Source organism: Peromyscus eremicus, chromosome 11, assembly GCF_949786415.1.
Source record: "Peromyscus eremicus chromosome 11, PerEre_H2_v1, whole genome shotgun sequence".
In the NCBI taxonomy this organism is placed as follows: domain Eukaryota; kingdom Metazoa; phylum Chordata; class Mammalia; order Rodentia; family Cricetidae; genus Peromyscus; species Peromyscus eremicus.
In genome coordinates this window covers 49,004,846-49,018,825 of record NC_081427.1, presented here as the reverse complement: position 1 = coordinate 49,018,825, position 13,980 = coordinate 49,004,846, and the positions used below count along the sequence as shown (strand labels likewise).

Sequence of the window (13,980 nt, the reverse complement as noted above, 5' to 3'; positions counted from 1 at the left end):
TGACTCCAGGTAGGTAGGGGCCGGTCTTCTCTTCTATATTAACTTTCAGTTCATTCTTCAGACAAACTCTTGGGAAAACCTAACTCCATCCTGAAATCTTACTCCCAAATATTTAAAATTTTGTGACCTTCCCCTGGTTAAAAACTAAACTGTCAAAAAAAAAAAAAAAAAAACAACTAAACTGTCCTATGTTCTCAAATATTCTAACCATTTTACTTGACTTCCTCAAATAATAGAATAGACTGATACTCTTTCCTAAAATCTCAGCTACAGATTAAGTCTTTCTTCACACTGTTTTCCACAGTCAGGACCCAGATGACAGTATTTACAATACTCTGAGAGCCCATCCTGGTCTATCTTCAAATGTAAACTCCCCCTCCTGCACATCATCCCGGGTTCTAATTCAATCTCTTTATTATCCACCAAGCCCCTCAACTACAGGTGGAGCATAGCTAATTAAAAGTTCCAAAATAGCTGGGCGGTGGTGGCACACGCCTTTAATCCCAGCACTGGGAGGCAGAGCCAGGTGCATCTCTGTGAGTTCAAGGCCAGCCTGGGATAGAGTGAGTTCCAGGAAAGGCGCAAAGCTACACAGAGAAACCCTGTCTCGAAAAACCAAAAGTTCCAAAACAGTCCAAAATCTGAAAACACTGAGCACTGACATGACTGTCACAAGTAGAACAAGACACATATGACCTCAAGAGAAAGTTAATGCTAAGGGCTGGAGAGATGGCTCAGCAGTGAAGAGCACTGACTGCTCTTCCAGAGGTCCTGAGTTCAATTCCCAGCAACCACATGGTGGCTCACAACCATCTGTAATGAGGTCTGGTGCCCTCTTCTGGCTTGCAGGCATACGTGCAGGCAGAACACTGTATACATAATAAATAAATCTTTAAAAAAAAAAAAAAGTGTTTTTTAAAAAAAAAAAAAAGAAAGAAAGTTAATGCTAAAAACACAAAAAATTAATTTTTAAATGCTACATGAAATTATTTTCAGGATATGTTAAGAAATATATGAAACATTAATAAAGTTTATATTTAGATTTTGTTTCCTATTTCATTATTTAATTGTGAATATTAAAAGAAAATTCTGGGAGGTAGAGGCAGGTGGATCTCTGTGAGTTTGAGGTCAGCCTGGTCTACAGAGCAAGTTCCAGGACAGCCAGGGCTACACAGAGAAACCTTGTCTCGAAACCCCCCCCCAAAAAAAATGAGAGATCATGTGAGGTACAGTATAAGGGTGATAGAGAGCCAGCAGGAGCAAGCAATAATGTGGTAATATTTTATTTGTGCTGAAATGTGGTGATATTTTATTTGTATGTTAATAAATAAAGTTTGCCTGGAGATCAGAGGTCATAGCCAGCCATAAACAGAAGTCAGGTGGTGGTAGCACATGCCCTTAATCCGATCACATGGCAGACAGAGTCTCTGTGCTTTCAAGGACACACGCCTTTAATCCCAGTACCAACCATAGAGACCTGGAGGTCTGTATAGACAGGCAGTGATGAGGAAGTGATGTGGCTGGGCTTAGAGCCAATGAGAAGGCAGAACAGAAAGGCAATAAAAAGACAGGACACAGGAAGGAGGTCTCTCTCTCAGGGAAGGACAGCAGCGAGTGGTAAGATAAGGTGGTCTTAGCTCTTGGCTACTGCTCGATCTCTGGGCTTTCACCCCTATATTTGGCTCTGTTTCTTATTTAATAAGACTGTTTAAAAATTCATCTAAACAGTAACACAGGAGGCAGAGACCAAGTACAAAGTTATGTCAACAATCTGAGTCAGAACTGTCCAATTTGTAATTGTCTAGTAGTTATACTTTTCTTCAAAGGCAAAAAGATAATACAGTGCTTGGCTACTATAGAGGAGGCTCTGGGTCTGAATCCTAGTATTAGGAAGTGGGTTGAAGCTGAGCATGGTAGCATAAGCCTGTAATCCTAGCACTTTATAGACTGAGACAAGATGATTTTTGAGTTTAAGGCCAGCCTGGGCTACATAGGAGTAAAAATGGGAAGAGAGGGCCTCAAAAGAAATGAAAATAATTTCAATAATGCATTCAATTTAAACTTATTTTAAAAATTAAAATTTTTAGCATAAAATCCAAAATAAAAATTTTGAGTGCAAAATTCACATTTTTAGGCTCATACTAGGGCAAAAACTTCAGTATATAGTTAATTATAAGGCATCTGACTTTGGATTAACTGCCTATGACACTATGGGTTCAGTACTGGACAGGGCAGGTCTACATGAAATGATGAAACACACATGAGGTATTCAATATTCCTGAGGACTTGGGGATGAACTGGACTGGCAGTATGGGGATATTAGTAGTTAAAGGTTATACTCCTGTGTATGTCACTCCATAAAACATTTCTCACTGAGCTAAGGATCCCAGGGAACACTTGGGGCAGAAGGTGGTATGCTGTTTTAGGGGGAGCCAAATCTGAGGTATTGAAGTGTCAATGTTGGACAGACACTGGGCCAAATGTATGATCTAGGACAGGTACCAGGGTAAAGATACTGTTAGGAATAATGAGGATACAGAAAGTAATGTGAAGGGCAGTTTACAGAAATAGAAGACAGGAACGTCATTATGTAAGTCACCGAGAGAAGATCCAGGCCTGGAAAGCAGACTGCAGAATCATCAGGTGAGCAGAAGAGCCAGGGAAGTGCAGCAGGCCACTCTCCAAATCTATCGTTTTCACCTTACTAAAACTGCTCACTTCTTCACCTTTCAACTCGCTGTCATTGGCTCCTTTTCCACTATATGGTAACATTTAATTTCAGACTACTTTCTTCCCAATAATCAAGATCTCCTTCCTCTGCTGTCCTTTCTTACACCTGGAGTGGCAGTTATATTCACAGGCCAGGGGTGATGGTGCACATCTTTAATCCCAGCACTCAGAAGGCAGAGGCAGAGGCAGGAGGATCTATGAATTTGACACCAGCTTGGTCTACATAGCAAGTTCCAGTCTAGCCAAAGCTACATAGTGAGACCCTGTCTCAAAACCCCAAGTAAAATAAAATATTTGTATCACAAAACTGAGCAAAGTAGCATCACTCCACCTATGACCTTTAGGACTTTCTCAAAATTAATCATCAAAGTATTATTTCCTTTTTCCATTACTTTTACAGATTTTTGCTTACTTCCATCACTACAAATCTACAAGTCTAGTGTGGCTGGAAAGACAGTTCAAGGTTAATAGCTCTTACAGAGGACCTGGGTTTGGTTTCCAGCTCCTACATGGCAGCTTACAACCACCTGTAACTCCAGTCCTAGGGAATCCTATGCCCTCTTCTGACCTCCAGGCACCAGGAACACATACATATATGCACCAAAACACTTAAAGACATAAATAAATCTTTAAGAAAGCAGAAATCAGCCTAAGTGTCCATCAGTGAATGACTGGCTAATGATAGTGTAACACATACACATATAAAATACAAGTCAGCCTTTAAAGGAAAGGAAAGGATATCTTGTGATTTGAAACAACATTAGTGAATCTGGAATAACTGAAATAACCCAGACACAGAAAGATAACTATCACATGATGTGGTGGTAACGGGCTTGGGTTGGGAGTGGATTGGGGTATACTGGTTCAAGTGCACAAAACTGATAAGCAGAATAAACTCAAGAGCTCTACTGTAAACTATGGTAATTTTAGTCAGAAACACTGTATCATTCAAAACCGCTGAGAGAATAGATTTTATGTGCATTCGAAAGAAGCGACAATGGTAGGAAGTAATGATATGAAGTTAGGTGGGATTGGGTCTCATTTCCTGATCTCTCTGTATTTTTATGGGTTTGGAAACTTGCAAACATACAACAAAATTTATTACTTATATATCTATATCTGTGTTAAAAATTGTTTCCAAATATGGTATTTCTTCATATATACAAAAATACATTTTTACATGTAAACCAAGGTATAACTGCTCTTAAGTGGCACTATATAAATTAAGGAGTATTATTATATAACACAATTAGAATTCCAGCCAAATTTACTAGGTCAGAATGCCCACCTGATTATCTGAGAGCCACATAGCAGTCAACTGTTGTAGCTTTGTAAAGCTAAAAGGCAAATTCTTTAACCTGAATGGAAAAAGACAAACAAAAATTATACTTAAAAACAAGAATACGTCAAATGACTAAGAGATAGCATTAGAACTGCAGCTCAGTGGTATAGCACTTACCTAGCACGAACCCTATCTTCCCACCTCCTAGTACCATAAAAATAATTCAAATGAAAACTTAAGTCATCTGAACAATGCTACTATGTAATGGTTGGTATATGCAGATAAGATGACAAAAAAAAGGTAAAGCCAAATGCAAACTTTTATATAAGAGAAAGGACAAAAACATTATCTAGTTTTAAAAACAATTATTTAACTGATTTAATTCAGCAGATAAGAAAAAGAATAATCCAGCAAATAAACCTCAAACACATTATATGCACCAGCCTAGAAGGAGGCTGTATTTCCTGAGGATTTTCAACAATGTAGACTTGAAGAGCAATCTCCAATGTCAGTATAAAAACCCTCCAGACATAACTTTAGTCTAGGACAGACACATTATCTGTCCAAGATGAGCTTCTATACTTGTTCATTGAAAGAATGAACAAACCTTACCTGGTATTACTTATCATATTGTGATTGTCACCGTTCATTTTGGGCCAACATAACTATACAACCTTTATCCTCTGCTCTCGTTTGGAAAGGGAAATTGTGAGAACAAACAAAGTTTATTACAGAGGCAGAGGTTCTTCTTAAATAAAATGCTGCTGTTAGGACACTGACAAATCAGTCAGAATACTGCACTTAAAGCTCTACTTTGCAAATGATGTGAGCCTCAAATTTCTCCTACATAAAAGAGAAACACCTACTGTACTACTGCAAAGGGATGGCCTTCATATTTTGTAAAGTACTACAAAATCAAATCTAAGACATTCCACACTGTTGTTGAAACCGCCTCCACCCAGTAATCACTACTCCAGTCTAGCAATCCCAGAAGGCAATCAACTTGCTCTGCAATTTAGCTTTTGTGGCCTATGCTGTGTGAGTGAATCTCTGCCCAGAAAAACACAAGCAAAGATTAGATTAAAAAGTTGCTTTGTTCAGCAGCAGCACAAAGGTGAATTTGGGACTATAGGAATTAAAAGGTTATATAATAATGAGAAAATAAAGGTTGTATAGATATGTTTCCTCAAAATGAACCATGACAATCACAATATAAGTAAGATCAGGTAAAGTTTGTTCATCTTTCAATTAAAAAATTTAAATATATATAAAGAGGAATAAACAACAGCTAGCATAGTACATTTTATATCAAACTTTAACTTCATTCAATGCATTTTATAAGCTAACTGAAGATTACAAACCTATTATCACTTAAATTAATGACTTTTAATTTTTGCATATCACCCATTTCCTCTGGAAGTGTCTCTAGTTTATTAGAATGGAGAAACAGCACAGTTATATTTTTCCAGTTTCCAATCTGAAAGAGAAAAACAAACTGGAGATCACAAACCTGGTCTATAGGTTAATAAACAAAAGAAAATTAACATATATGAAAGTTGTGAAAAATATTCTTTACATATATAAAATATTACTTTTGTAGTAACTTTATTTTTTTAATTAATCTATTTATGTATGTATGTATGGATGTATGTATTTGAGACAGAGTTTGTGTGTAGTTCTGGCTATCCTGGAACTCGCTGTGTACACCAGGCTGGCCTTGAACTCAGACATATGCCTGCCTCTGCCTCCCAATGTATGTATGTATGTATGTATGTATGTATGTATGTATGTATGTATGTATTTGAGACAGGGTTTGTGTGTAGTTCTGGCTATCCTGGAACTCGCTGTGTACACCAGGCTGGCCTTGAACTCAGACATATGCCTGCCTCTGCCTCCCAATGTATGTATGTATGTATGTATGTATGTATGTATGTATGTATGTATGTATGTATTTGAGACAGGGTTTGTGTGTAGTTCTGGCTACCTGGAACTCGCTGTGCACACCAGGCTGGCCTTGAACTCAGAGATATGCCTGCCTCTGCCTCCCAAGTGCTGGGATTAAAGGCATGTACCACTACCACCCAGCTTTAATTATTCTTTTTAAATTATTACCTTTCCTTTAAAAAGCAAACTGTTTAAGAACATCTTCAAAGTTGCATAGCTGTTATTATTTAGATAATACATAAATTAATTAATAAACCACTTTAGAAAGAAAATAAAACACCAACATGTATGTTTTCAAAGCAGACCAAAATCTGAAATAAATCAAAATACTGTACCTCTGGGGGTAACTGTTGTAAGTAATTGTGATCCGCAGCAAATGTTCTTATGTTTATGAGCTGTCCAATTGATGAAGGTAAAGCTTCAATTTCATTGAAACTGCAATCCAGTTCTTCTATTGACCTTAGCCTATAATTATATAGGAAATACACAGTTTTTTATAATCTATACTATAACCAAAATTTAAGAACATATCAACATGAACTTTACCAAACAATGAAATTTAATAAAGCTCTATTTTATCAACAATAAATGAGCCTATTTTTATTATAAAATAACTAAATTATATGCACATCACTTGTTTTAAATGTTTGTGGACTCTGCTTTAGATGTTCCTTATGTAAATATCTAAAATGATGCTGAGATACATGCTGAGTTAACAGTAACATTTTTCTTGTCTACACATTCACACACGACTCACCCTCCTATTGAGTCTGGTAGATACATTAACTGGTTTTCATCTATTTTAAGAGTTGTGACATTTTTCAATGAACCTATTGAGAAGAAATAATAAATCATTTTCAGCTTAAATGAGAAAGCAAGTCCATCAACAGTCAATGTGAAACACATTAGATTTGACAAGAATTAGAAAACATTATCAATAAACATACCTATAAGAGAAACTACACCCTGTCACCCACTCTTACTCACTCAGCATTTCTATTTTCACCCATCTCACCTTTGTATGTGTGTCTGTGTGTGTGTGTGCCTGAATGCGTGTGCGTGTACAGGTGTATGAGTGTGTTTGTGGAGGCCTGAGGTAAGCCTTGAGTGCCCTTCCCCAGGATCCATCCTTGCTTTTGAGGCAGGTCTCATACTAGGACCTGGGGCTCATCTACTAGGTTAGGATGGCAAGCTAGGAAGCCCCTGGGATTTGCCTCCTCAACGCTGGGAACCAAGTACAAACACCACTAAGGCTGGCTTTTAACATCAGTGTTTGGAATCAAACTCAAGTCCTTATACTTGGCAAGCAAGTCTTTTACTATCTCTTCAGCCTCCAGTGCACTGTTTAACTGACCTGAATAATAACTAGTTTTCTACCCAACCCCAAATAAAATATAAGCTCCCCAAGAAGACAGACATTTTGTCTCCATTGTTCACTACTCTAACCTTGTTCTTAAAAACAATGTCATGGCATAGAGAATTTATATATTGGTTAAATATATAAAAAACAGCAGTGTGAAGGCTGTTTGTCACTACATAACAAAACAGTATATGTAAATAAATACATTTCGATTCAAATATTACGAGTACTAATTAAAGCCGGGAGGTGGTGGCGCACGCCTTTAATCCTAGCACTCGGGAGGCAGAGGCAGGCGGATCTCTGTGAGTTCGAGGCCAGCCTGGTCTCCAAAGCGAGTTCCAGGAAAGGCGCAAAGCTACACAGAGAAACCCTGTGTCGAAAAACCAAAAAAAAAAAAAAAGAGTACTAATTAAATTAGAATACAATCCTAAAATGTACCTTACCTTTAAAACTAGTATAATTCAACTAAGAAATATGTAAAATAACAAGTTTTTCTATTATATCACCTTGAAGATTTAAGTGTGTGTTTGTAACAAGAATTGCTAAATGGTCTTATTAATAAAAAACCCGGGACTGGAGAGATGGCTCAGAGGTTAAGAGCACCAACTGCTCTTCCAGAGGTCCTGAGTTCAATTCCCAGCAACCACATGGTGGCTCACAACCACCTGTAATGAGATCTGGTGCCCTCTTCTATATACATAACAAATAAATAAATCTTTAAAAATAAATAAATAAAAAAATAAAAAACCTGGAGCCAGATATTGGGGTGAAAGCTGAAAGATCAGAGGGATAGAACAAGCCAGCCACAAGTTCTTACCGCTAGGAAATCCTCAGCTCAAGAGAGCTACTCATGCCTTACATATCTTTCTGTGCCCTGCCATCTTACTTCCTCTCTCTGCCCAGCTACAACACGTCCTCTTTCCACCCAGCTCTATCACTTCCTGTCTGTCTGTCCAGATCTCCAGACCTCTATGGTTAACTAGCGCTGGGATTAAAGGCATGTGCCACCATACCTGGCTCTGTTCCCAGTATGGCCTTGAACTCACATCCAGATGAATCTCTGCCTCCTGAATGCTAGGATTAAAGGCGTGTGCTACCATTGTCTGACTTCTATGTTTACTATAGTGGCTGGCTTTTTCCTTTGATCCCTAGGCAAGCTTTATTTGTTATAGCATAAATAAAATATCACCACATGTGTTACTCTTGTTCATGTTGCATTTGTTTAACTCTGTGAGGCTGTTACTTTGCCTGACTAAAACACCTGATGGTCTAATAAAGAACGGCCAATAGCAAGGCAGGAGAAAGGATAGGTGGGACTGGCAGGCAGAAAGAATAAGTAGAAAATGAAATCTGGGAGAGGAAAGAGTAGCCAGAAAAGGAGGAGGACATCAGGGGCCAGCCACACAGCCAGTCATGGAGAAGAGTGAAAGTTAAGATCACAGAAGTAAGAAAAGGAAAAAGCCCAGAGGCAAAAGGTAGCTGGAACACTTTAAATGAAGAAAAGCTGCCTAGAAATAAGCCAAGCTAAGGCCAGGCATTTATAATTAATAATAAGCCTCCGTGTGTGTGTGTGTGTGTGTGTGTGTGTGTGTGTGTGTGTAAGTAAGAGAGAGAGAGAGAGAGAGAGAGAGAGAGGGAGGGAGGGAGGGAGGGAGGGAGAGAATTTATTTGGGAGTTGGGTAGTGGGCCCCCCATAAGAGTAAAAACAAACAACAACAGCTCATACTTTATCAAACAAGCAACTTCAAACAAATTTAGCAAGAGTTGTAGATATGCCATAAATTTTTAAAAATCATTCTGTTTTCTTATCAATCAATCATGAAGAAACTGAAAATAGTTTCCAAATAAGGGCTAGGAGTAAAAAAAAAAAAAAGAGTAGGCTAGCTTCTTTGTAGAGAATTTATTAAAGTTATAAAAATAGAATTTCCTTAGGATAAATAAAAATAGTAACAACAGTAAAGTAGTAAATTGTACAATGGGGCACATCAGGAAAACTTCAAGTAATATTTGAATGTGGTAGTACAATAAAACATTAATAAGATTTTGAGTTTCTATGGAAAGTCTTGAGTAAAAGTCTCTAATAATTAAAAAGAAATTGTTTTGAAAGCAATACAGACCAATAGTCTCTGGCAGATGCTGAAGGGAGTTACTTGATAAGAGGAAGTCTTGGAGGTTCTCACATGTTGAAATCCCTTCTTCAACCATTTCAATATTATTTTTAGAAACATCCAAATATGTTAGCTGTCTCAAACTACCAATAAACTATAAGTAAAAGACAGAAAATACCGTTATTGTATCAAGTAATTTTGTTTTGTTTGTTTTTTAAGACAGAGTTTCTCTGGGTAGCCCTGGCTTTTCTGGAACTCGCTCTGTAGACCAGCCTGGCTTTGAATTTAGAGATCTGCCTGTTCTGTGTCCTGAGTGCTGGGATTAAAGGCATGTGCCACTATGGACTCGCTCAAAAACTTTTTAAAATTTAGGTAATAAGCATAATACCAAGTTTTCATTAATAACCAGACATATTTAAAACTGAAGATATGGATTAATTTTAGTCAAGTAGCATGATAGTTTTCTTGGGGAAATACTCATCACCTCCCTATAGAACGGTGATGCTCATGTCTTCTTTAGATATGGAAGCATATTGTTTCTCAGTGATAAAGCAGAAATTTTAATTTAACTATTTCTGGAAAGACTGAATTTACTAGAAATCTGATTGGCACTAGCAGAATGTATACGTTCTTCAGTAGTAAAAATACTATTTTTAATAAAATTTATTATGTGAGTTTTCAGATTTCAATCAAGAATGTGTGCATGGTTTTTAAAAAGTATAATTTGTTTCAAACTACTTAATAACAAATTAAGTAAAAATTCACTATTTAAATGACTAAAAATAACTTTTAAATGTGCATTTCAAATACTGAAAAGGAGAGTCAGTAATAAATGAAGAGCCACTGAAATTTTTATATACATACCCCTGGAATAAAAGTCAGTCTATTACCATCCATCCAAAACTCTTTCAATCCACTTAGTTGTTCAAGTACTTCAGGCTGTTTGGACAGAAGGGGAAGAACTCAATTAATTACATGACTATCTGTATCTGGCTAAAGAAGTCCAGGAATTTCCAAGGTAATCTTTAACCAAAACACTAAAGGAGAGAGGAGAGAGAAGTACCACAAGGTGTGCACTTCTGTCCGGCCTCACCGTTACCAATGGGAATTCCACAAAAGTAGATTATATAAGATTTGTTAAACCTCTGGATTACTCAATTGGGTCAAATATATTTGATATAATTAATAAAAAAAATAAAATAGGACCCGTTGTTTTCAAGTGTATAATAAAAATATTCTTGTTCATTATCAATACAGACACAGCCCTTTAGAAAACCTTACAAAAAAGCTTGAAAGTAAAAAAGGCAATATATGATTTACTCTGTGTGTGTGTGTGTGTGTGTGTGTGTGTGTGTGTGTGTGTGTGTCTGCGCGCGCACGCATACAGGAAGCTAGAAGTCGGATTCCCCAGAGCTACAGCCTCAGGTGGCCATGAGCTATCCAATGGGGGTGGTAGGAACCAAACACCAGTCCTCTGACTGAAAGAGGAACATGACATGACAAGGAAATATTATTATGTAAACTAGTAGAAAAACCAGAATTATGTAATGGGACATTATATATGATGCTGAAAAGCTAAATTCACTAACCCCCTTATGTTACTGTGAACCTTGGTATTCAGATAAACTTGCTCTTGGTCACTGGCCATTGGAGCTGAAAGTTTGAATGTTTCCTAGAAGTTGTTATTGCTCTCAGTCCAAAGAGCCATGGCAATCAATAAGTACACAGTGGCAAAGGGTACTGTCACTGCCACCCACCACAGCAAGTCAGGCATTCGGATCTATTGTAAGATTTCCAGGGCTTACTTGAATTAAGAGAAACTCTGTTTTCTAGGTCTTTACTATTATAATTCCAGTAGTAAGGTTTATGGGTTTGTTTGGCTGCCCTCCCTTTTTTTTGAGACAGACTGGAGTCCCTTTGTAACAGAGGATGACCTTAAATTGATCCTCCTGGATTCTACCTCCCAAATGGTGGGATTACAGGCATATATCATCTGGCCTGTCTTTCTAGTCTTTTCATATTTTTATATTTATATATTGGTAGGAAAAAAGATGATTTTAAAAGCTAATAGGATTCACAAAACGAGTAAAACAAGATTCATTCGCATTACTTATATTAAAGTTAACATATTTAAAAACAAAAGATAAGGTCATAAAGGATAACTTAGGAAGCAAAGCATGTACTTCTTCATAATAAGTTAAACTTTGCAAATACAGTGAAATAAATCCAAAAGTCATCTTAAATTAGAGTGTGAAAAAGTAGGCTGGAGAGATGGATCAGTGGTTAAGAACACTGACTGCTCTTTCAGAGGACCTGAGTTTGATTTCCAGAACATGCTGGCTCACAACTGTCTATAACTCCAGGTCCAGAGGATCCGTTACCCTCTTTCAACCTCTTCAGGCACCAGGCATGCAAGTGGTACAGAGACACACATAAGGCAAAACACTCATACATATACAATTAAAACTTAAAATTAATTTTTAAAAAAGAATATGCAAAAGTACTTTAGAAGAGGTGTAAGATATCCTCAAACACCACAGTGCTCTACTGACTGCAACTGAAACACACAAACCCACCACACAAATTCTTATTCCTAACACTATCATTCAAAAGCTGCTATAATTTTGAATAACAGACTTGTGAACATAAATTTTAAATATGATGTTTACAATTAATGAATACCTCTTTAAAAAATTATCTGGCTTACTTCCTGAACTATTTTTCAAAACATACTTAAATACAAAAACTGCATACAGACTCCATTCCTTATAAATTCAGCAATACAGTTCACTTAGAATACAGAGAACAAACTCACCTGACACCTCAATGCAAACTCAAAATTAATTCCCTATTTTCCTAACCATTTGTCAGATTTCCCCTTGGTTAACTTTTCTACTGGACGGGAAGGTTCAGGTGAAGAGTTTTCTTTAAAACCATGTGCAGTTTCTCCTGATTTTTAAGAGAAATACTTCCATTTCCACATCGTGCCCCTGAACAAATGCAAGACTGATGGCTAGTGAGACTGTGAGGACTTACCACTTCTGTGAATTCATTACTCCCCAAATCCAGTCTTTCCAGCTGGGTCAGTCTATTCATGGTTCTATTGACAATGGAGGAACAAAAAATTAGCTACACAAAAACATAAATTACAGAAAAACTTTCAAATCTCATGGTTTAAAACATACTTTTATAATGTAAAGACTTTTCAACATACTATTTTCAAAGAAAAAAGTCATTTAATTTCTACAAAAGAAAAACTGTCAATTGGTCTCTTTAATTTTGGCTTCTCACAGAACAAAATTTCATATAATTAGACTATTTGGCAGATGCATAATTATTTCTACCACAATTTCAAGAAGTCTTTTTTCTGGGCTGCTTATCCATTTCTAAAACTTCAAGACAATTGTAACTCTGGACAATAATTTTCAAATGTTGAATTGCTCCTCACATGTTCAAGGCAAATCAACGCAATTCAAAGTAAGGATTTGTTGAGAATACAACAAAATCAGATATTAAGTTAGATTAAAGCAACAGGGCTGTAGAGATGCTGCAGTCATTACAAGCACTTGTTCTTCACGCACAAGACTTGGGTTCAATTCCCAGCACCCACACCATCCACAACTGCAGTTCCAGGGGATTCAAGCTTCTCTTCTGAGCACCACAGGCACCTCGCATACATGTGGTGCATGTACAGACATGTAGAAAACACTCACACAAAATGAATGACCCTAGTAAGAAAATTTTAAGTCAATGCAATAATATATCATGTTCAACTTCTCCCCTAAACGTTAATACCTCTCAGCAAGAAAAATAAAATTTGAAAAAGGAACAGGGAAGTTGGTTCAGAGAACCCACAGTCAGTTCCCAGCACTCACACGGTGGCTCGCAACCATACCTAACTCCAGTTCCAGGGGATCTGCTGCTCTTTTCTAACCTTTGGAGGCACCAGGCACATGCAGGCAAAACACTCGTACATATTAAATAAAATAAATAAATCTAAAAAAAAAAATACACTAGAAAAATATAGATTCTGAAATGAAAGTATGCTGAAATTTTATTTCTTCTTCTACAAGAATGTCTTTTAAACAGAATTAATTGCCAATTCATTCAAATGTGTATTTATGTTTCTGAAATGCTTAGAGATAACATCTCTTTATATACACGGAGGCACTATCAACTATCCAGATAAGAAAAACTTGTATTTCTTACACACTGACTTCATAGCATAAGACAAAATAATAAAATGTATACTGAGCTACCATTAGTATAATAATTCAAATGTTATATTGGAAATGAAAGCTTAAAAAACAAGGAGATTTTAAAATATGGTAAAAGATCACAGAATTTTATGTTCTCTGAATGTTCAAATGTATAAAAATTTAAAGTAAAACTCGATTAAAGCGTTTTTCAGCTTTTCAGTAAAAGAAAATATATCATACTGTAACAGAACAATGTTACGGGCCTAAACTGAAAAAAGATACTTTTTCCAATCCATACATTTTAAACATAACATTCTTTAATTTAATAGACTCAACACCTCTTTAACTCACTTTACA

General features: G+C 36.6%; 1 protein-coding gene across 7 annotated transcripts in view; it reads right to left on the bottom strand.

The window, feature by feature from the left end:
- Window positions 1-13,980, bottom strand: part of Erbin (erbb2 interacting protein) — a 108,838-nt gene that overhangs the window by 34,119 nt on the left and 60,739 nt on the right. For all 7 annotated transcript variants that reach the window (XM_059276169.1, XM_059276164.1, XM_059276165.1 and 4 more), the window contains exons 8-14: window positions 12,461-12,524; window positions 10,289-10,363; window positions 9,434-9,578; window positions 6,714-6,786; window positions 6,292-6,421; window positions 5,374-5,489; window positions 4,019-4,088 (exon numbers count right to left, since the gene is read on the bottom strand). In XM_059276169.1, the coding sequence (XP_059132152.1) occupies window positions 4,019-4,088; window positions 5,374-5,489; window positions 6,292-6,421; window positions 6,714-6,786; window positions 9,434-9,578; window positions 10,289-10,363; window positions 12,461-12,524 (673 nt within the window). The remainder of the gene's footprint in view (window positions 1-4,018; window positions 4,089-5,373; window positions 5,490-6,291; window positions 6,422-6,713; window positions 6,787-9,433; window positions 9,579-10,288; window positions 10,364-12,460; window positions 12,525-13,980) is intronic.